Genomic DNA, 24,409 nt, shown 5'->3' with positions numbered 1-24,409 from the left:
ATGATTTTCCGCCCGACGAAGAATCCTTGCAGCTTCTGCCATTGCCCTCCTGCTTCTTGTGCCGCCCTGTCTGTTTACGTGGGCGACTGCCGTGATGTTGTCCGAGTGGATCAGCACCGGCTGACCCTGAAGCAAAAGGTCTTGTTTGGCTTAGAGCATTGTAAATGGCCCTTAACTCCAGAAAATTTATGTGAAGTGATGTCTCCAGGCTTGACCCCAAGCCCTGGAAATTTCTTCCCTGTGTGACTGCTCCCCAGCCTCGCAGGCTGGCATCCGTGGTCACCAGGACCCAGTCCTGAATGCCGAATCTGCGGCCCTCTAGAAGATGAGCACTCTGCAACCACCACAGGAGAGACACCCTTGTCCTTGGGGACAGGGTTATCCGCTGATGCATCTGAAGATGCGATCCGGACCATTTGTCCCGCAGGTCCCACTGGAATGTTCTTCCGTGGAATCTGCCAAATGGGATTGCTTCGTAGGAAGCCACCATTTTTCCCAGGACCCTTGTGCATTGATGCACTGAGACTTGGCCTGGTTTTAGGAGGTTTCTGACTAGCTCGGATAACTCCCCGGCTTTCTCCTCCGGGAGAAACACCTTTTTCTGGACTGTGTCCAGGACCATCCCTAGGAATAGAAGACGAGTCGTCGGGATCAGCTGCGATTTTGGGATATTGAGAATCCAACCGTGCTGCCGCAGCACTACGTGCGATAGTGCTAACCCGACTACCAACTGTTCCCTGGATCTTGCCCTTATCAGGAGATCGTCCAAGTAAGGGATAATTTAAAACTCCTTTCCTTCGGAGGAGTATCATCATTTTGGCCATTACTTTGGTAAAGACCCGGGGTGCCGTGGACAATCCAAACGGCAGCGTCTGAAACTGATAGTGGCAGTTCTGTACCACAAACCTGAGGTACCCTTGATGAGAAGGGTAAATTGGGACATGACCAGAGACACCATATAATCCCCTTCTTCCAGGTTCGCGATCACTACTCTGAGTGACTCCATCTTGAATTTGAACCTCTGTATGTAAGTGTTCAAAGATTTTAGATTTAAAATAGGTCTCACCGAGCCGTCCGGCTTCGGTATACCAACAGCGTGGAATAATACCCCTTTCCCTGTTGCAGGAGGGGTACCTTGATTATCACCTGCTGAGAATACAGCTTGTGAATGGCTTCCAATACCGCCTCCCTGTCGGAGGGAGACGTCGGTAAAGCAGACTTTAGGAAACGGCGAGGGGGAGACGTCTCGAATTCCAATTTGTACCCCTGAGATACCACCTGAAGGATCCAGGGGTCCACTTGTGAGTGAGCCCACTGCGCTCTGAAATTCTTGAGACGGGCCCCCACCGTGCCCGAGTCCGCTTGTAAAGCCCCAGCGTCATGCTGAGGACTTGGCAGAAGCGGAAGAGGGCTTCTGTTCCTGGGAACTGGCTGTCTGCTGCAGCCTTTTTCCTCTTCCTCTGCCACGGGGCAGAAAAGAGGAGCCTTTTGCCCGCTTGCCCTTATGGGGCCGAAAGGACTGCGCCTGATAATACGGCGTCTTCTTATGTTGAGAGGCTACCTGGGGTAAAAATGTGGATTTCCCAGCCGTTGCCACCAGGTCTGATAGACCTACCCCAAATAACTCCTCCCCTTTATAAGGCAATACTTCCATATGCCTTTTGGAATCCGCATCACCTGACCACTGCCTCGTCCATAACCCTCTTCTGGCAGAAATGGACAGCGCACTTACTCTTGATGCCAGTCGGCAAATATCCCTCTGTGCATTACGCATATATAAAAATGCATCTTTTAAATGCAATATAGTCAGTAATAAACTGTCCCTATCCAAGGTATCAATATTTTCAGTCAGGGAATCCGACCAAGCCACCCCAGCACTGCACATCCAGGCTGAGGCGATTGCTGGTCGCAGTATAACACCAGTATGTGTGTATATACATTTTAGGATATTCTCCTGCTTTCTGTCAGCAGGTTCCTTAAGGGCGGCCGTATCAGGAGACGGTAGTGCCACCTGTTTTGACAAGCGTGTGAGCGCTTTATCCACCCTAGGGGGTGTTTCCCAACGTGCCCTATCCTCTGGCGGGAAAGGGTATGATGCCCATAACTTTTTAGGAATTATCAGTTTTTTATCGGGGGAAACCCACGCTTCATCACACACTTCATTTAATTCATCAGATTCAGGAAAAACTACGGGTAGTTTTTTCTCACCAAACATAATACCCTTTTTAGTGGTACTTGTAATCTCAGAAATGTGTAAAACATCTTTCATTGCCTCAATCATGTAACGTGTGGCCCTACTGGAAGTTACATTCGTCTCTTCACCGTCGACACTGGAGTCAGTATCCGTGTCGGCATCTGTATCTGCCATCTGAGGTAACGGGCGCTTTAGAGCCCCTGATGGCCTTTGAGACGCCCCGACAGGCCCAAGCTGAGTAGCCGGCTGTCTCATGTCATCAACTGTCTTTTGTAAAGAGCTGACACTGTCACGTAAGTCCTTCCATAAGCTCATCCACTCAGGTGTCGACCCCCTAGGGGGTGACATCACCATTACAGGCAATTGCTCCGCCTCCACATCAGTTTCCTCCTCATACATGTCGACACAAACGTACCGACACACAGCACACACACAGGGAATGCTCTAATAGAGGACAGGACCCCACTAGCCCTTTGGGGAGACAGAGGGAGAGTATGCCAGCACACACCAGAGCGCTATATATAGACAGGAATACCACTATATAACGTGCTTTTCCCTTTATAGCTGCTGTTATTATCAAAACTGCGCCAAATTAGTGCCCCCCTCTCTTTTTTACCCTTTTCTGTAGTGCAGGACTGCAGGGGAGAGTCAGGGAGACGTCCTTCCAGCGGAGCTGTGATGGAAAATGGCGCAGGTGTGCTGAGGAGATAGGCTCCGCCCCCTTCTCGGCGGCCTTTTCTCCCGCTTTTTGCTGTATTCTGGCAGGGGTTAAAATACATCCATATAGCCCCGGGGGTTATATGTGGTGTATTTTCGCCAGCCAAGGTGTTTACATTGCTGCTCAGGGCGCCCCCCCCTAGCGCCCTGCACCCTCAGTGACCGGAGTGTGAAGTGTGCCTGAGGAGCAATGGCGCACAGCTGCAGTGCTGTGCGCTACCTTGTTGAAGACTGATGTCTTCTGCCGCCGATTTTTCCGGACCTCTTCTTGTTTCTGGCTCTGTAAGGGGGCCGGCGGCGCTGCTCTGGGACCGGACTCCGAGGCTGGGCCTGTGTTCGGTCCCTCTGGAGCTAATGGTGTCCAGTAGCCTAAGAAGCCCAAGCTGGCTGCAAGCAGGCAGGTTCGCTTCTTCTCCCCTTAGTCCCTCGATGCAGTGAGCCTGTTGCCAGCAGGTCTCACTGAAAATAAAAAAACTAAAACTAAACTTTTTCTAAGAAACTCAGGAGAGCCTCCTAGAATGCACCCTTCTCGGCCGGGCACAAAAATCTAACTGAGGCTTGGAGGAGGGTCATAGGGGGAGGAGCCAGTGCACACCGGGTAGTCCTAAAGCTTTTACTTTTGTGCCCAGTCTCCTGCGGAGCCGCTATTCCCCATGGTCCTTACGGAGTTCCCAGCATCCACTAGGACGTCAGAGAAAAATAATATTACTCCATTACATAATATAGGAGTTTAAACATATTCAGTCGCACAGCGAAAGAAACAGCAGTAATAGTTTACACACTCATATGCATCAGGCACTAATCCAACTATTCGTACTCAAAGGTAGATAGAGAATTAGTGCTGTATCACTCGGCTCAAGAGAGTGGGATACAGGGAGACTTCACCCTGCTTCCAGGATCAATCAATACATTAATGAACGCTGATTGGACCCAGACGCTATTAGTGTACACAATTGCACAGTCAACCTACAGTGAACAAAGACGCCCAAGTGAACACTGACGCACCAGCCACCCAGCAGCCTATGCTGTGACAGGGTCCTTTTAGATACACAGCGTCTCAGACGGAAGCGGGAACTCAGTTCATGGCGGGAAACTCAGAAAAATGGTCATGAACCGGGGGAGGGACGACCAAGGGAGCGTCTTTGTCCCCACTGCTATCAACCCTAGGGATCGCGGCCTCATACTACCCCCCTGGAGCCTATGATCCCTGAGGCCTAGCACTGGTGCACTCGAGGTGGCAGCAGCGTCAGCGTCTGTTCGGTAGTCTCCATCCCGAAACAGTGTGGCTGTGTCTCGCGTTTCCCCTACTGAGCGGAATAGATGCCTTACCTTCACCCCGTGCTCCAGCCACAGCCTGGTAACGTCTGCTGGACTTGCTAGTACATCCTACACAGACACCAGCCGAAACACTGTACACGTGGGTAAGCGTTGTCTCGACCCGGCGGGGAGTTGTTGGAGCGACTCTTTCCAAGGTACGTATAAGACGCTTTTTAGAAAGATCGCTCAAAAAAAACATAGAAAGACTATAAAAATAAAAAAAAGCTTATGGCTGCTAAAAACCAGCAGCCCATTGACATGGTCCGGCTCTTGCTGCACCAAACAAAAAACTGATTTGCCTGAGCTAGGAGGCGGGCTATAGGGACGGGCCCGTTGCATGCTGGGAGGCCGAAAGCTTCAATCGTTTGGTGCCAATCCGCTATCACTACCTCATATCCCAATGTTATCCTGTGGATAACCTGTGGACCCTGCCGGAGAAATAATAATATAGGTGCTGTTGCTTTGTCTCCCTTGATAAGACACTCACTCTGTCTTAAGCCTTTTTATTCCTCATTTGTTTTCTCCTTTCACTTACATACTTAAAGTTTCTCTAACGTCCTAGTGGATGCTGGGAACTCCGTAAGGACCATGGGGAATAGCGGGCTCCGAAGGAGGCTGGGCACTCTAGAAAGATCTTAGACTACCTGGTGTGCACTGGCTCCTCCCACTATGACCCTCCTCCAAGCCTCAGTTAGATTTCGTGCCCGGCCGAGGTTGGATGCACACTAGGGGCTCTCCTGAGCTCTTAGAAAGTTATAGTCTTAGAATTTGTTATTTTCAGTGAGACCTGCTGGCAACAGGCTCACTGCAGCGAGGGACTAAGGGGAGAAGAAGCGAACTCGCCTGCTTGCAGCCGGATTGGGCTTCTTAGGCTACTGGACACCATTAGCTCCAGAGGGATCGACCGCAGGCCCAGCCTTGATGTTCGGTCCCGGAGCCGCGCCGCCGTCCCCCTTACAGAGCCAGAAGCAAGAAGATGGTCCGGAAAATCGGCGGCATGAAGACTCTGTCTTCACCAAGGTAGCGCACAGCACTGCAGCTGTGCGCCATTGCTCCTCTCACACACTTCACACTCCGGTCACTGAGGGTGCAGGGCGCTGGGGGGGCGCCCTGAGGCAGCAATAAAAACACCTTGGCTGGCTAAAATACCTCAATATATGGCCCCAGGGGCTATATATGAGGTAAATACCCCTGCCAGAATTCCATAAAAAACGGGAGAATAGGCCGCGAAAAAGGGGCGGAGCCTATCTCCTCAGCACACTGGCGCCATTTTTCCCTCACAGCTCGGCTGGAGGGAAGCTCCCTGGCTCTTCCCTGCAATTCTACAGTACAGTAAGAGGGAAAAGAGAGGGGGGGCATTAAAATTGGCACTGTATACAGTATATTATATAAAAGCTATTAGGGACATAACTCAGTTAGTCCCTGTATATATATATAGCGCTCTGGTGTGTGCTGGCATACTCTTACTCTGTCCCCCCAAAGGGCTTTTGTGGGTCCTGTCCTCGTTTAGAGCATTCCCTGTGTGTCTGCGGTGTGTCGGTACGGCTGTGTCGACATGTTGAATGAGGAGGCTTATATGGTGACAGAACAGAGGCCGATATATGTGATGTCGCCCCCTGTGGGGCCGACACCAGAGTGGATGGATAGGTGAAAGGTATTAACCGACAGTGTCAACTCCTTACATAAAAGGGTGGATGACGTAACAGCTGTGGGACAGCCGGCTTCGCAGCCCGCGCTTACCCAGGCGTCTCAAAGGCCATCAGGGGCTCAAAAACGCCCGCTCTCTCAGATGGCAGACACAGATGTCGACACGGAGTCTGACTCCAGTGTCGACAAGGTGGAGACATATACACAATCCACTAGGAACATCCGTGACGTGATCCCGGCAATAAATAGGTACCTGTTGATAAAAAAACAGGAGGCTATCCTGAAGTCTGTATTTACACACTCAGGTACTAGACTGAGACCTGCAGATAGTGCTGCTGCAGCGTGGTCGGTGACCCTGTCAAACAGGGATACTAGTTGGAAAACATAAAAACATACTAAAGACGTCGTCTTATATATGGGGGATGCACAGAGGGATATTTTGCCGGCTGGCATCCAAAATAAATGTAATGTCCATTCTGTCAGGAGGGTATTAGAGACCTGTCACTGGACAGGTGATGCTGACTTAAAAAGCGCATAGAGAGCCTTATAAGGGTGAGGAATTATTTGGGGATGGTCTCTGGGACCTCGTATCCACAGCAACTGCTGGGAAGAAATAATTTTACCTCAGGTTTCCTCACAGACAAAGGTACAATCCTTTCGGCTTCAGAAAAGCAAGCGGGTCAAATGGCGCTTCCTTTCTGTACAGAGACAAGGGTAGAGGGAAAAAAGCTGCACCAGTCAGCCTGTTCCCAGAATCAAGATTCTTCCCCCGCCTCCTGTGAGGCCACACCATGACGCGGGTGCTCCACAGGTGTAGCCAGGTACGGTGGGGGGCCGTCTCAAAAAATTTCAGCAATTAGTGGGCTCGCTCACAGGTGGATCCCTGTTTCTTTCAAATAGTATTTCAGGGGTACAAGCTGGAATTCGAGATGTCTCCCCCCAGCCGTTTCCTAAAATATGCCTTGCTGACAACTCCCTCAGGCAGGGAGGCTGTGCTAGAGGCAATTAATAAGCGGTATTCCCAGCAGGTAATACTCAAGGTGCCCCTACTTCAACAAGGACGGGGTTACTATTCCACACGGGTTGGGGTACCGAAACCGCATGGTTCGGTGTGACCCATTTTATATTTAAAATCCTTGAACACAAAAATTCAAGTTCAAGATGGAATCACTCAGGGCGGTTATTCCAAGCCTGGACGAGGGGGATTACATGGTATCCTGGGACATCAAGGATGCTTACCTGCATGTCCCCATTTACCATCCTCGCCAGGAGTACCTCAGATTTGTGGTACAGGATTACCATTACCAAGTCCAGACACTGCCGTTTGGACTGTACATGGCACCGAGGGTGTTTTATCAAGGTAATGGCCGAAATGTTGATACTCCTTCAAAAAAAAAAAAAAAAGGGAGTTGTAATTATCCCGTACTTGGACAATCTCGTTATAAGGGCGAGGTCCAAGGAGCAGTTGGTAGTCGGGGTAGCACTATTTTGGAAAGTGCTACAACAGCATGGTTGGATTCTAAACAGTCCAAAGTCACAGCTGGTTCCTATGACACGTCTACTGTTCCTGGGGATGGTTCTGGACATAAACCAGAAATAGTGTTTCTCCCGGAGGAGAAAGCCAAGAAGTTGTCATCTCTAGTCAGAGACCTCCTGAAGCCAAAATAGGTAGCGGTGCATCATTGCACGCGAGTCCTGGGAAAAATGGTAGCTTCCTACGAAGCAATCCCATTAGGCAGGTTCCATACAAGAACTTTTCAGAGGGACCTGTTGGACAAGTGGTCCGGATCGCATCTTCCGATGCATAGGCTGATAACCCTGTCTCCAAGGACCAGGGTATCTCTACTGTGGTGGCTGCAGAGTGCCCATCTTCAAGAGGGCCGCAGGTTCGGCATACAGGACTAGGTCCTAGTGACCATGGATTCCAGCCTTTGAGGCTGGGAGGCAGTCACACAGGGAAGAAATTTCCAGGGACTTTGGTCAAGTCAGGTTATTTCCCTACACATAAATATTCTGGACCTGAGGGCCATTTACAATGCCCTGAGGCCGGCAAGGCCTCTGCTTCAAAACCAGCCGGTACTGATCCAATCAGACAACATCACGGCAGTCGCCCATGTAAACCAACAGGGCGGCACAAGAAGCAGGATGGCGATGGCAGAAGCCACAAGGATTCTCCGATAGGCGGAAAATCATGTGTTAGCACTGTCAGCAGTGTTCATTCCCGGAGTGGACAACTGGGAAGCAGATCTTCTCAACAGACACGACCTCCACCCGGGAGAATGGGGACTTCCTCCAGAAGTCTTCCAATAGGATTGTACACCATTGGGAAAGGCCACAGGTGGACATGATGGCGTCCCGCCTCAACAAAAAGCTATAAAAAAGATATTGCACCGGGTCAAGGGACCCTCAGGCGATAGCTATGGACGCTCTGGTAACACCGTGGGTGTACCAGTCGGTTTATGTGTTCTCCCCTCTGCCTCTCATACCAAAGGTACTGAGAATAATAAGAAGGCGAGGAGTAAGAACGATACTCGTGTATGGCCAAGAAGAGCTTGGTACCCAGAACTTCAAGAATTTATATCAGAGGACCCATGGCCTCTGCCACTCAGACAGGACCTGCGGCAGCAGGGGCCCTGTCTGTTCCAAGACTTACCGCGGCTGCGTTTGTCGGCATGGCGGTTGAACGCCGGATCCTGAAGGAAAAGGGCATTCCGGAGGAAGTCATTCCTACGCTTACTAAAGCCAGGAAAGAGGTTACAGCAACTCATTATCACCGCATATGGCGAAAATATGTTGCATGGTGTGAGGCCGAAAGGGCCCCAACAGAGGAATTTCAACTAGGTCGATTTCTGCATTTCCTGCAAGCAGGAGTGACTATGGGCCTTAAATTGGGTTCCATTAAGGTACAGATCTCGGCTCTGTCGATTTTCTTTCAAAAAGAACTAGCTTCAGTACCTGAAGTTCAGACATTTATAAAAGGAGTGCTGCAGAGTCAGCCCCCGTTTGTGCCTCCTGTGGCACCTTGGGATCTCAACGTGGTGTTGAGTTTCTTAAAATCACATTGGTTTGAACCACTAAAAACCGTGGATCTGAAATATCTCACGTGGAAGGTGGTTATGTTATTGGCCTTTGCTTCTGCCAGGCGAGTATCAAAGTTGGCGGCTTTGTCTTGTAAAAGCCCTTATTTGATTTTCCATATGGATAGGGCAGAATTGAGGACTCGTCCCCAGTTTCTCCCAAAGGTGGTGTCAGCGTTTCACCTGAAACAGCCTATTGTGGTGCCTAGGCTACTAGGGACTTGGAGGACTCCAAGTTGCTAGACGTTGTCAGGGCACTGAAAATATATGTTTCCAGAACGGCTAGAGTCAGAAAATCTGACTCGCTGTTTATCCTATATGCACCTAACAAGCTGGGTGCTCCTGCTTCTAAGCAGACTATTGCTCGTTGGATTTGTAGTACAATTCAGCTTGCACATACTGTGGCAGGCCTGCCACAGCCAAAATCTGTCAATGCCCATTCCACAAGGAAGGTGGGCTCATCTTGGGCGGCTGCCCGAGAGGTCTCGGCTTTACAATTTTGCCGAGCAGCTACTTGGTCAGGGGCAAACACGTTTGCAAAAATTCTACAAATTTGATACCCTGGCTGAGGAGGACCTGGAGTTCTCTCATTCAGTGCTGCAGAGTCATCCGCACTCTCCCGCCCGTTTGGGAGCTTTGGTATAATCCCCATGGTCCTTACGGAGTTCCCAGCATCCACTAGGACGTTAGAGAAAATAAGAATTTACTCACCGGTAATTCTATTTCTCGTAGTCCGTAGTGGATGCTGGGCGCCCATCCCAAGTGCGGTTTATCTGCAATACTTGTACATAGTTATGGTTAACTAAATCGGGTAATTGTTGAGCCATCTGTTGAGAGGCTCTATTGTTTCATACTGTTAACTGTGTTTCATATCACGAGTTGTACGGTGTGATTGGTGTGGCTGGTATGAGTCTTACCCGGGATTCAAAATCCTTCCTTATTGTGTACGCTCGTCCGGGCACAGTACCTGAGGCTTGGAGGAGGGTCATAGTGGGAGGAGCCAGTGCACACCAGGTAGTCTAAGATCTTTCTAGAGTGCCCAGCCTCCTTCAGAGCCCGCTATTCCCCATGGTCCTTACGGAGTTCCCAGCATCCACTACGGACTACGAGAAATAGAATTACCGGTGAGTAAATTCTTATTTTTGTCCCCTTTGCTTACGGACTAGGCCACTATCTTTTCAGCTTTGCACATCTGATCACCTTCTTAACCTCCTACCTTCAGGCAAGATACACCTCTTTGTCCTTATTACATAGAAACATAGTATTTGACCGCAGATAAGAACCACTTGGCCCATCTAGTTTGACCCTTTTTTTTTATTCTTTAGGCAATCTCAACCCTTTTTGAATCTTAATTCTTTATAAGGATATTCATATGCCTATCCCAAGCATGTTTAAATTGCTCTACAGTCTTAGCCTCTACCACCTCTGATGGGAGGCTATTCCACTTATCCACTACCCTATCTGAAGTAATTTTTTTTCTTAATATTTCCCCTGAACCTTCCCCCCCTCCAGTCTCAGTGTATGTCCTCGAGTTCTAATACTTCTCTTCCTTTGAAGAATGTTTCCCTCCAGAACTTTGTTAAGACCCTTGATATATTTGAAAGTTTCTATCATGTCCCCCCTTTCATTGTTTCGAGTGTTTATATTTCCTAAAAGGCCATCTTTTTTTCTTTCACGCTAGTTGCTACTACTTTTGCAAACCACATTGGCTTTCTTCTCCTGTTGCTTTTCCTAAACCTTTCGATACAAAGGTTTATTGCCTTTAGTATTGTATTTTTTTATTCCCCCCCCCCTCTACTGCACTACTTCCAAGTTCCTCCAATCTCCAATGAATCGCTAACATATCACCCCATGTCTGCAAAAGTTAGCCTTCATAAAATCAAACACCTTTGTTTTTGCAAGGCATGAATTGGACCCTGTCTTTATACTAAACCATGCTGCTTGATGATCACGGGTACCTAGGTTCTCACACACATTTTCATTTGATATTCTGTCACAATTTGTGTGTATCAAGTCTAAAACGGCATCTTTGCTAGTGGACTCCCTCACCAACTGCTTCAGGGATACTCCCTACAACCGCTTCTAGTGGAACTTGCAACAGACTCCTCCCAGTTCACATCAAATAGATTAAAATCTCCCATGAGTATGGTCTCTTCCATTAAAGCCTTTACGTCCTTGTGTCATAAAGCCTTATGTCCTTATTCCCTGTTTCTATGGTCACCCAAAGGGCCACACTAATTTGTTCAATGTTTTGTATTAAAGTATTTATGCTGTTTTTCACATACATTGCTACTCCTGCGCCAATTTTCCCCATTCTGTCCTTCCTAAATGGAGTATAACCTGGTATAGCTTACCTGTGACTGAAGGTTTTGAAGGGGTCTTGTCTCCTTGGTTAATTGATGGGACCCGAGTCCGCATAGGGATGACTGTGGCATCTGAAAGACACAGGCGACACTTATACATATGAATGTTCCCAAACTGCTTTCCCTAACTTCCACTTCAACAAATTCTAAAGCTCTGAATTCATCTGACAGTGCAGCGCAGCCCATCTAGTCACCTCCTTCTGTATTCCAGTCACCTGGTTCCCGCCGCCCTCGGCCACGTCCTTTACTTTGAACAATGGACAACTCGGCCTCTTCCTGGGGCATCTCTGAAATCTTTTGTAGGAAAAGTTTCTCCAGGGCTTCAGCCATCAGAACTATATCATCTCCACGCTGGGAACAAAGTGCATGATGTTAGTGTAATGACAATATCTAGCTCATGTCAGTGTAATATCTGTATCATTATCTTTTCAGTACACCACTTGTGTGCCTTATTGTATCTGCTACAGAGATTTAAGTGTCCCTGCTAAGCGGAAACTGTTACAGGGAACAATACCCAGGTATCAAACTTCAACCTCAGTTTAATAAATCAAAGTTATCAGGGTCTTCAGATGATTCTCACCGCACCATAAAAATGTGTCAGCGGCATAACTAGCATGAGCACCCACAAAAAACGTTCTCAACAGGCAGCACAGCAAAGGATGCAGGTCTTCAACCACTAACCTTGTTATAGATGTAGCAGTTTGTAAACATTGTGTTGAAATCCTGGATACATTCCTGGGCATTACAGTAATAATGGTTCTCCAAACGCTTCTTAATGGTGCCCATGTCCATTGGGATCTTTATAATCTTATAATAATCCTAAAAAGGACAAAAAATAAAATAAAAACTTAAATATATACACAGTACTTTCTACCAGACACTTGAGGTTCGCAGTGTTAATGAACTGGAGAATAAACATACTATTACAGAGAATTTTACCATAAATGCTCCTTTACCTCTTAATTTTTCCATAACTGATGACATATGGACGCAGAGTATTATTATTTAAATAAGATTTTACTCACCGGTAAATCTATTTCTCGTAGTCCGTAGTGGATGTTGGGAACTCCGTAAGGACCATGGGGAATAGACGGGCTTCGCAGGAGACTGGGCACTCTAAAAGAAAGATTAGGTACTATCTGGTGTGCACTGGCTCCTCCCACTATGACCCTCCTCCAGACCTCAGTTAGGATACTGTGCCCGGAAGAGCGGACACAATAAGGAAGGATTTTGAATCCCGGGTAAGACTCATACCAGCCACACCAATCACACCGTATAACTCGTGATACTACACCCAGTTAACAGTATGAAATATAACTGAGCCTCTCAACAGATGGCTCAACAATAACCCTTAGTTAGGCAATAACTACATACAAGTATTGCAGACAATCCGCACTTGGGATGGGCGCCCAGCATCCACTACGGACTACGAGAAATAGAATTATCGGTAAGTAAATTCTTATTTTCTCTGACGTCCTAGTGGATGCTGGGAACTCCGTAAGGACCATGGGGATTATACCAAAGCTCCCAAACGGGCGGGAGAGTGCGGATGACTCTGCAGCACCGAATGAGAGAACTCCAGGTCCTCCTCAGCCAGGGTATCAATTTTGTAGAATTTAGCAAACGTGTTTGCCCCTGACCAAGTTGCAGCTCGGCAAAATTGTAAAGCCGAGACCCCTCGGGCAGCCGCCCAAGATGAGCCCACTTTCCTCGTGGAATGGGCTTTTACTGATTTAGGATGCGGCAATCCAGCCGCAGAATGCTCCAGCTGAATTGTGCTACAAATTCAGCGAGCAATAGTCTGCTTAGAAGCAGGAGCACCTATTTTGTTGGGTGCCTACAGGATAAAAAGCGAGTCAGTTTTCCTGACTCCAGCCGTCCTGGAAATATAAATTTTTAAGGCCCTGACTACGTCCAGTAACTTGGAATCTTCCAAGTCCCTAGTAGCCGCAGGCACTACAATAGGTTGGTTCAAGTGAAAAGCTGATACCACCTTAGGGAGAAACTGGGGACGAGTCCTCAATTCTGCCCTATCCATATGGAAAATCAGATGAGGGCTTTTACATGACAAAGCCGCCAATTCTGACACACGCCTGGCCGAAGCCAAGGCCAATAACATGACCACTTTCCACATGAGATATTTCAAATCCACAGTTTTAAGTGGCTCAAACCAATGTGATTTTAAGAAACTCAACACCACGTTGAGATCCCAAGGTGCCACAGGAGGCACAAAAGGGGGCTGAATATGTAGCACTCCCTTTACAAATGTCTGAACTCCAGGCAGTGAAGCCAGTTCTTTCTGGAAGAAAATCGACAGAGCCGAAATCTGGACCTTAATGGAACCCAATTTTAGGCCCATAGTCACCCCTGACTGTAGGAAGTGCAGAAAACGACCCAGCTGAAATTCCTCTGTTGGGGCCTTCCTGGCCTCACACCACGCAACATATTTTCGCCAAATACGGTGATAATGGTTTGCGGTTACTTCTTTCCTGGCTTTTATCAGCGTAGGAATGACTTCTTCCGGAATGCCCTTTTCCTTTAGGATCCGGAATTCAACCGCCATGCCGTCAAACGCAGCCACGGTAAGTCTTGGAACAGACAGGGCCCCTGCTGTAGCAGATCCTGTCTGAGCGGTAGAGGCCATGGGTCCTCTGATATCATTTCTTGAAGTTCTGGGTACCAAGCTCTTCTTGGCCCACCTGGAACCACGAGTATCGTTCTTACTCCTCGTTTTCTTATTATTCTCAGTACCTTTGGTATGAGAGGCAGAGGAGGGAATACATAAACCGACTGGTACACCCACGGTGTCACTAGAGCGTCCACAGCTATTGCCTGAGGGTCCCTTGACCTGGCGCAATATCTAGTTTTTTGTTTAGGCGGGACGCCATCATGTCCACCTGTGGCCTTTCCCAACGGTTTACCAACAGTTGGAAGACTTCTGGATGAAGTCCCCACTCTCCCGGGTGTAGGTCGTGTCTGCTGAGGAAGTCTGCTTCCCAGTTGTCCACTCCCGGAATGAACACTGCTGACAGTGCTAAGACGTGATTTTCCGCCCATCGGAGAATCCTTGTGGCTTCTGCCATCGCCATCCTGCTTCTTGTGCCGCCCTGTCGGTTTATATGGGCGACTGCCGTGATGTTGTCTGATTGGATCAGTACCGGCTGGTTTTGAAGCAGAGGCCTTGCCAGACTTAGGGCATTGTAAATGGCCCTCAGTTCCAGAATATTTATGTGTAGGGACGACTCCTGACTTGACCAAAGTCCTTGGAAATTTCTTCCCTGTGTGACTGCCCCCCAGCCTCGAAGGCTGGCATCCGTGGTTACCAGGACCCAGTCCTATATGCCGAATCTGCGGCCCTCTTGAAGATGAGCACTCTGCAGCCACCACAGTAGAGATACCCTGGTCCTTGGAGACAGGGTTATCAGCCGATGCATCTGAAGATGCGATCCCGACCACTTGTCCAAGAGGTCCCAATGAAAGGTTCTTGCATGGAACCTGCCGAATGGAATTTTGCTTCGTAAGAAGCTACCATTTTTCCCAGGACTCGTGTGCAGTGATGCACCGATACCTGTTTTGGTTTCAGGAGGTCTCTGACTAGAGATGACAGCTCCTTGGCTTTCTCCTGCGGGAGAAACACTTTTTTCTGTTCTGTGTCCAGAACCATCCCCAGGAACAGTAGGCGTGTGGTAGGAACCAGCTGTGACTTTGGAATGTATAGAATCCATCCGTGCTGTTGTAGCACTTCCCGAGATAGTGCTACTCCGACCAACAACTGCTCCTTGGACCTCGCCTTTATAAGGAGATCGTCCAAGTACGGGATAATTAAAACTCCCTTTTTTCGAAGGAGTATCATCATTTCTGCCATTACCTTGGTAAAGACCCTCGGTGCCGTGGACAGTCCAAACGGCAGTGTTTGGAATTGGTAATGGCAATCCTGTACCACAAATCTGAGGTACTCCTGGTGAGGATGGTAAATGGGGACATGTAGGTAAGCATCCTTGATGTCCAGGGATACCATGTAATCCCCCTCCTCCAGGCTTGCAATAACCGCCCTGAGCGATTCCATCTTGAACTTGAATCTTTTTATGTATGTGTTCAAGGATTTCAAATTTAAAATGGGTCTCACCGAACCGTCCGGTTTCGGTACCACAAACAGTGTGTAATAGTAACCCCGTCCTTGTTGAAGTAGGGGCACCTTGACTATCACCTGCTGGGAATACAGCTTGTGAATTGCCTCTAGCACAGCCTCCCTGCCTGAGGGAGTTGTCGGCAAGGCATATTTGAGGAAACGGCGGGGGGGACACGCCTCGAATTCCAGCTTGTACCCCTGAGATACTACTTGAAGGATCCAGGGATCCACCTGTGAGCGAGCCCACTGATCGCTGAAATTTTTGAGGCGGCCCCCCACAGTACCTGGCTACGCCTGTGGAGCCCCCGCGTCATGCGGTGGACTCAGAGGAAGCGGGGGAAGAATTTTGATTCTGGGAACTGGCTGACTGGTGCAGCTTTTTCCCTCTTCCCTCGTCTCTGTGCAGAAAGGAAGCGCCTTTGACCCGCTTGCTTTTCTGAAGCCGAAAGGACTGTACCTGATAATACAGTGCTTTCTTAGGCTGTGAGGAAACCTGAGGTAAAAAAAATTCTTCCCAGCTGTTGCTGTGGATACGAGGTCCCAGAGACCATCCCCAAACAATTCCTCACCCTTATAAGGCTCTATGTGCCTTTAAAAGTCAGCATCACCTGTCCAGTGTCGGGTCTCTAATACCCTCCTGACAGAATGGACATTGCATTAATTCTGGATGCCAGCCGGCAAAATATCCCTCTGTGCATCCCTCATATATAAGACGACGTCTTATGTTCGCAAAATAGTATCCCTGTTTGACAGGGTTACAGACCACGCTGCAGCAGCACTATCTGCAGGTCTCAGTCTAGTACCCGAGTGTGTAAATACAGACTTCAGGATAGCCTCCTGCTTTTTATCAGCAGGTACCTTCAAAGTGGCCGTATCCTAAGACGGCAGTGCCACCTTTTTTGACAAACGTGTGAGCGCCTTATCCACCCTAGGGGATATCTCCCAGCGTAACTTATCCTCTGGCGGGAAAGGGTACGCCATCAGTAACTTTTTAGAAATGACCAGTTTCTTATCAGGGGAACCCACGCTTTTTCACACTTCATTCACTCATTTGATGGGGGAACAAAACACTGCCTGCTTTTTCTCCCCAAACATAAAACCCTTTTTTAGTGGTACTTGGGTTAATGTCAGAAATGTGTAACACATTTTTTATTGCCGGGATCATGTAATGGATGTTCCTAGTGAATTGTGTATATGTCTCAACCTCGTCGACACTGGAGTCAGACTCCGTGTCGACATCTGTGTCTGCCATCTGAGGGAGCGGGCGTTTTTGAGCCCCTGATGGCCTTTGAGACGCCTGGGCAGGCGCGGGCTGAGAAGCCGGCTGTCCCATAGCTGTTAAGTCATCCAGCCTTTTATGTAAGGAGTTGACACTGTCGGTTTATACCTTCCACCTATCCATCCACTCTGGTGTCGGCCCCACAGGGAGCGACATCACATTTATCGGCATCTGCTCTGCCATCACATAAGCCTCCTCATCAAACGTGTCGATACAGCCGTACCGACACACCGCACACACACACAGGGAATGCTCTGACTGAGGACAGGACCCCACACAGCCCTTTGGGGAGACAGAGAGAGAGTATGCCAGCACACACCAGAGCGCTATATAATTTTGGGATTAACACTATATTGAGTGAATTTTTCCCAATAGCTGCTTGTATATACAATATTGCGCCTACATTTTGTGCCCCCCCCCCCCCCCCCCCCTCTCTTTTTAATCCTTTGAGCCTGAAAACTACAGGGGAGAGCCTGGGGAGCTGTCTTCCAGCTGCACTGTGAAGAGAAAATGGCGCCAGTGTGCTGAGGGAGAAGCCCCGCCCCTTTTTCAACGGACTTTCTCCCGCTTTTTCTGGAATACTGGCAGGGGTAATTTTACATCTATATAGCCTCTAGGACTATATATGATGTAGATTTGCCAGCCAAGGTGTCATATATTGCCCTCAGGGCGCCCCCCCAGCGCCCTGCACCCTCAGTGACCGGAGTGTGAAGTGTGCATGAGGAGCAATGGCGCACAGCTGCAGTGCTGTGCGCTACCTTGGTGAAGACCGAAGTCTTCTGCCGACGATTTTCCGGACCTCTTCTTGCTTCTGGCTCTGTAAGGGGGACGGCGGCGCGGCTCCGGGAACGAACACCAAGGCCAGTTCCATGCGGTCGATCCCTCTGGAGCTAATGGTGTCCAGTAGCCTAAGAAGCCCAAGCTAGCCACAAGCAGGTAGGTTCGCTTCTTCTCCCCTTAGTCCCTCGATGCAGTGAGCCTGTTGCCAGCAGGTCTCAATGTAAAATAAAAAAACTAAAATAAACTTTCTTTCTAGGAGCTCAGGAGAGCCCCTAGTGTGCATCCAGCTCGGCCGGGCACAGAAATCTAACGGAGGTCTGGAGGAGGGTCATAGTGGGAGGAGCCAGTGCACACCAGATAGTACCTAATCTTTCTTTTAGAGTGCCCAGTCTCCTGCGGAGCCCGTCTATTCCCCATGGTCCTTACGGAGTTCCCAGCATCCACTAGGACGTCAGAGAAAAAGAAAAAAAATATATAAAATGGCTCGGAACTCTCACAACTCGTTAACAACTGCCTGCGTGCCTTAGCCAATGTAATATAGAAACCTAGTGTTCACTCTAGCCTTCTTTCACGGGGCGCTGCGCCCTGCCCCTTTTCTGAGTGGCAGAATGCGCCCTGCCCGTTTGTGCCCGCCCTGCTGATTACTAAAGGACTGCCTACTCACCGCCGCGCCGGGTGCGCCGTCACTGCCCCCTGCTCCTCCCCGCCGCTCTGTCCCATCACGCTGTCACTGCCCCTTGCTTCTCCCCGCCGCTCTGTCCCACTGCGCTGTCACTGCCCCCTGCTCCTCCCCGTCGCTCTGTCCCACCGCGCTGTCACTGCCCCCTGCTCCTCCCAGCCACGCTGTCACTGCCCCCTGCAGCTGCCTTAGGCTTGTCGCGCTGATGCGCTGGCTGAAGGGGATCTGGTAAGATAAGGAGGGCTGGGTTTGCTTCTCCCGCCGAGGCAAACCCAGCCCTCCCTCCTCTGTGTACATCAGGCATGTCCAAACTGCGGCCCTCCAGCTGTTGTGAAACTACATAACCCAGCATGCCCTGACACAGTTTTGTTGTCAGAGAATGCTAAAGCTGTGTCAGGGCATGCTGGGATGTGTAGTTTCTCAACAGCTGGAGGGCCGCAGTTTGGACATGCCTGGTGTACACGGATCAGTGTGGTGGCCATTTTCAACCAGCTCCGCGGTGTGTGAGGGGGGACCAGCGCGATCAACTCCCGCAGCATTAGCCCCCAGTAAATAAAATTGGCACAAAAAAATAAGATTTTACTTACCGATAAATCTATTTCTCGGAGTCCGTAGTGGATGCTGGGGTTCCTGAAAGGACCATGGGGAATAGCGGCTCCGCAGGAGACAGGGCACAAAAAGTAAAGCTTTTTCCGATCAGGTGGTGTGCACTGGCTCCTCCCCCTATGACCCTCCTCCAGACTCCAGTTAGGTACTGTGCCCGGACGAGCGTACACAATAAGGGAGGATTTTGAATCCCGGGTAAGACTCATACCAGCCACACCAATCACACCGTACAACTTGTGATCTAAACCCAGTTAACAGTATGATAACAGCGGAGCCTCTGAAAGATGGCTTCCTACAACAATAACCCGAATAAGTTAACAATAACTATGTACAATTTATGCAGATAATCCGCACTTGGGATGGGCGCCCAGCATCCACTACGGACTCCGAGAAATAGATTTATCGGTAAGTAAAATCTTATTTTCTCTATCGTCCTAGTGGATGCTGGGGTTCCTGAAAGGACCATGGGGATTATACCAAAGCTCCCAAACGGGCGGGAGAGTGCGGATGACTCTGCAGCACCGAATGAGAGAACTCCAGGTCCTCCTTAGCCAGAGTATCAAATTTGTAAAATTTTACAAACGTGTTCTCCCCTGACCACGTAGCTGCTCGGCAAAGTTGTAATGCCGAGACCCCTCGGGCAGCCGCCCAAGATGAGCCCACCTTCCTTGTGGAGTGGGCCTTTACAGATTTAGGCTGTGGCAGGCCTGCCACAGAATGTGCCAGTTGGATTGTGCTACAGATCCAACGAGCAATCGTCTGCTTAGACGCAGGAGCACCCATCTTGTTGGGTGCATACAATATAAACAACGAGTCAGATTTTCTGACTCCAGCTGTTCTTGCAATATATATTTTTAATGCTCTGACAACGTCCAGTAACTTGGAGTCCTCCAAGTCACTTGTAGCCGCAGGCACTACAATAGGCTGGTTCAGATGAAATGCTGACACCACCTTAGGGAGAAAATGCGGACGAGTCCGCAGTTCTGCCCTGTCCGAATGGAAAATCAGATATGGGCTTTTGTAAGATAAAGCTGCCAATTCTGACACTCTCCTGGCAGAAGCCAGGGCTAGAAGCATGGTCACTTTCCAAGTGAGATATTTCAAATCCACCTTATTTAGTGGTTCAAACCAATGAGATTTTAGAAAATCCAAAACTACATTGAGATCCCACGGTGCCACTGGAGGCACGACAGGAGGCTGTATATGCAGCACTCCCTTAACAAAGGTCTGGACTTCAGGGACTGAAGCCAATTCTTTTTGAAAGAAAATCGACAGGGCCGAAATTTGAACCTTAATAGATCCCAATTTGAGACCCATAGACAATCCTGATTGCAGGAAATGTAGGAATCGACCCAGTTGAAATTCCTCCGTCGGAGCACTCCGATCTTCGCACCACGCAACATATTTTCGCCAAATTCGGTGATAATGTTGCACGGTTACTTCTTTCCTTGCTTTAATCAAAGTAGGAATGACTTCTTCCGGCATGCCTTTTTCCATTAGGATCCGGCGTTCAACCGCCATGCCGTCAAACGCAGCCGCGGTAAGTCTTGAAACCGACAGGGACCCTGCTGAAGCAAGTCCCTCCTTAGAGGTAGAGGCCACGGATCTTCCGTGATCATCTCTTGAAGTTCCGGGTACCAAGTCCTTCTTGGCCAATCCGGAACCACTAGTATCGTTCTTACGCCTCTTTGCCGTATAATTCTCAATACTTTTGGTATGAGAGGCAGAGGAGGAAACACATACACCGACTGGTACACCCAAGGCGTTACCAGCGCGTCCACAGCTATTGCCTGCGGATCTCTTGACCTGGCGCAATACCTGTCCAGTTTTTTGTTGAGGCGAGACGCCATCATGTCCACCATTGGTCTTTCCCAACGGGTTACCAGCATGTGGAAGGCTTCTGGATGAAGTCCCCACTCTCCCGGGTGAAGATCGTGTCTGCTGAGGAAGTCTGCTTCCCAGTTGTCCACTCCCGGGATGAACACTGCTGATAGCGCTATCACATGATTCTCTGCCCAGCGAAGAATCCTTGCAGCTTCTGCCATTGCACTCCTGCTTCTTGTGCCGCCCTGTCTGTTCACATGGGCGACTGTCGTGATGTTGTCCGACTGGATCAACACCGGTTTTCCCTGAAGCAGAGGTTCTGCCTGGCTTAGAGCATTGTATATTGCTCTTAGTTCCAGAATGTTTATGTGAAGAGACGTTTCCAGGCTCGTCCATACTCCCTGGAAGTTTCTTCCTTGTGTGACTGCTCCCCAGCCTCTCAGGCTGGCGTCCGTGGTCACCAGGATCCAATCCTGTATGCCGAATCTGCGGCCCTCCAATAGATGAGGACTCTGCAACCACCACAGAAGAGACACCCTTGTCCTTGGAGACAGGGTTATCCGTAGGTGCATCTGAAGATGCGACCCTGACCATTTGTCCAACAGATCCCTTTGGAAAATTCTTGCGTGGAATCTGCCGAATGGAATTGCTTCGTAAGAAGCCACCATTTTTCCCAGGACTCTTGTGCATTGATGTACAGACACCTTTCCTGGTTTTAGGAGGTTCCTGACAAGCTCGGATAACTCCTTGGCTTTTTCCTCCGGGAGAAAAACCTTTTTCTGAACCGTGTCCAGAATCATCCCTAGGAACAGCAGACGAGTTGTCGGCATTAACTGGGATTTTGGAATATTCAGAATCCACCCGTGCTGTTTTAGCACTTCTTGAGACAGTGCTAATCCCATCTCTAGCTGTTCTCTGGACCTCGCCCTTATTAGGAGATCGTCCAAGTATGGGATAATTAATACGCCTTTTCTTCGAAGAAGAATCATCATCTCGGCCATTACCTTTGTAAAGATCCGAGGTGCCGTGGACAATCCGAACGGCAGCGTCTGAAACGGATAGTGACAGTTTTGTACAACGAACCTGAGGTACCCCTGGTGTGAGGGGTAAATTGGAACGTGGAGATACGCATCCTTGATGTCCAAGGATACCATAAAGTCCCCCTCTTCCAGGTTCGCTATCACTGCTCTGAGTGACTCCATTTTGAACTTGAACTTCTTTATGTACAGGTTCAAGGACTTCAGATTTAGAATAGGCCTTACCGAGCCATCCGGCTTCGGTACCACAAAAAATAAGAATTTACTTACCGATAATTCTATTTCTCGGAGTCCGTAGTGGATGCTGGGGTTCCTGAAAGGACCATGGGGAATAGCGGCTCCGCAGGAGACAGGGCACAAAAAAGTAAAGCTTTAGGATCAGGTGGTGTGCACTGGCTCCTCCCCCTATGACCCTCCTCCAAGCCAGTTAGGTACTGTGCCCGGACGAGCGTACACAATAAGGGAGGAATTTTGAATCCCGGGTAAGACTCATACCAGCCACACCAATCACACCGTACAACTTGTGATCTAAACCCAGTTAACAGTATGATAACAGCGGAGCCTCTGAAAAGATGGCTCACAACAATAATAACCCGATTTTTGTAACTATGTACAAGTATTGCAGATAATCCGCACTTGGGATGGGCGCCCAGCATCCACTACGGACTCCGAGAAATAGAATTATCGGTAAGTAAATTCTTATTTTCTCTATCGTCCTAGTGGATGCTGGGGTTCCTGAAAGGACCATGGGGATTATACCAAAGCTCCCAAACGGGCGGGAGAGTGCGGATGACTCTGCAGCACCGAATGAGAGAACTCCAGGTCCTCTTTTGCCAGGATATCAAATTTGTAGAAATTTACAAACGTGTTCTCCCCTGACCACGTAGCTGCTCGGCAGAGTTGTAATGCCGAGACCTCTCGGGCAGCCGCCCAAGATGAGCCCACCTTCCTTGTGGAATGGGCCTTAACCGATTTAGACTGTGGCAGGCCTGCCTCAGAATGTGCAAGTTGAATTGTGTTACAAATCCAACGAGCAATCGACTGCTTAGAAGCAGGCGCACCCAACTTGTTGGGTGCATACAGTATAAACAGCGAGTCAGATTTTCTGACTCCAGCTGTCCTGGAACATATTTTCAGGGCCCTGACAACTTCTAGCAACTTGGAGTCCTCCAAGTCCCTAGTAGGTGCAAGGCACCACAATAAGCTGGTTCAGGTGAAACACTGACACCACCTTAGGGAGAGAACTGGGGACGAGTCCGCAGCTCTGCCCTGTCCGAATGGACAAACAGATATGGGCTTTTTTGAGAAAAAAACACCAATTTGACACTCGCCTGGTCCAGGCCAGGGCCAAGAGCATGGTCACTTTTTATGTGAGATGCTTCAAATCCACATATTTGACTGGTTTTAAACCAATGTGATTTGAGGAATCCCAGAACTACGTTGAGATCCCACAGTGCCACTGGAGGCACAAAAAAGGGTTTTGTACATGCAATACTCCCTTGACAAACTTCTGGACTTCAGGAACTGAAGCCAATTCTTTCTGGAAGAAAATTTACAGAGCCGAATTTGAACCTTAATGGACCCCAATTTGAGGCCCATAGACACTCCTGTTTGCAGGAAATGCAGGAAACGACCGAGTTGAAATTTCTTTGTGGGGCCTTCCTGGCCTCACACCACGCAACATATTTTCGCCACACGTGGTGATAATGTTGTGCGGTCACCTCCTTTCTGGCTTTGACCAGGGTAGGAATGACCTCTTCCGGAATGCCTTTTTTCCCTTAGGATCCGGCTTTCCATCTCCATGCCGACAAACGCAGCTGCGGTAAGTCTTGGAACAGACATGGTACTTGCTGAAGCAAGTCCCTTCTTAGCGGCAGAGGCCATAAGACCTCTGTAAGCATCTCTTGAAGTTCCGGGTACCAAGTCCTCCTTGGCCAATCCGGAGCCATGAGTATAGTTCTTACTCCTCTACGTCTTATAATTCTCAGCACCTTAGGTATGAGAAGCAGAGGAGGGAACACATACACCGACTGGTACACCCACGGTGTTACCAGAACGTCCACATCTATTGCCTGAGGGTCTCTTGACCTGGCGCAATACCTGTCCCGTTTTTTGTTCAGACGGGACGCCATCATGTCCACCTTTGGTATTTCCCAACGGTTTACAATCATGTGGAAAAAACTTCTCAATGAAGTTTCCACTCTCCCGGGTGGAGGTCGTGCTGAGGAAGTCTGCTTCCCAGTTTCCATTCCCGGGATGAAAAACTGCTGACAGTGTTATCACATGATTTTCCGCCCAGCGAAAAGTCCTTGCAGTTTCTGCCATTGCCCTCCTGCTTCTTGTGTCGCCCTGTCTGTTTACGTGGGCGACTGCCGTGATGTTTTTCCCACTGGATCAATACCGGCTGACCTTGAAGCAGAGGTCTTGCTAAGCTTAGAGCATTATAAATTTACCCTTAGCTCCAGTATATTTATGTGGAGAAAAGTCTCCATACTTGATCACACTCCCTGGAAATTTTTCCCTTGTGTGACTGCTCCCCAGCCTCTCAGGCTGGGCTCCGTGGTTACCAGCATCCAATCCTGAATGCCGAATCTGCGGCCCTCTAGAAGATGAGCACTCTATAACCACCACAGGAGAGACACCCTTGTCCTTGGATATTGGGTTATCCGCTGATGCATCTGAAGATGCGATCCGGACCATTTGTCCAGCAGATCCCACTGAAAAGTTCTTACGTGAAATCTGCCGAATGGAATTGCTTCG

The 24,409-nt window shown here is 49.1% G+C and overlaps 1 protein-coding gene across 10 annotated transcripts in view; it reads right to left on the bottom strand.

Annotated features, from left to right (window-relative positions):
• BRD4 (bromodomain containing 4) overlaps window positions 1-24,409 on the bottom strand; it is a 200,702-nt gene that overhangs the window by 99,711 nt on the left and 76,582 nt on the right. For 8 of the 10 annotated variants that reach the window (XM_063931646.1, XM_063931645.1, XM_063931640.1 and 5 more), the window contains exons 3-5: window positions 11,997-12,134; window positions 11,510-11,666; window positions 11,307-11,387 (exon numbers count right to left, since the gene is read on the bottom strand). In XM_063931646.1, coding sequence (XP_063787716.1) covers window positions 11,307-11,387; window positions 11,510-11,666; window positions 11,997-12,134 — 376 coding nt within the window. The remainder of the gene's footprint in view (window positions 1-11,306; window positions 11,388-11,509; window positions 11,667-11,996; window positions 12,135-24,409) is intronic. The other 2 variants (XM_063931642.1, XM_063931644.1) reach the window with 1 other exon arrangement.

Source organism: Pseudophryne corroboree, chromosome 6 (genome assembly GCF_028390025.1).
Source record: "Pseudophryne corroboree isolate aPseCor3 chromosome 6, aPseCor3.hap2, whole genome shotgun sequence".
NCBI classification, from domain to species: domain Eukaryota; kingdom Metazoa; phylum Chordata; class Amphibia; order Anura; family Myobatrachidae; genus Pseudophryne; species Pseudophryne corroboree.
This window is presented reverse-complemented; position numbering and strand designations above follow the sequence as displayed.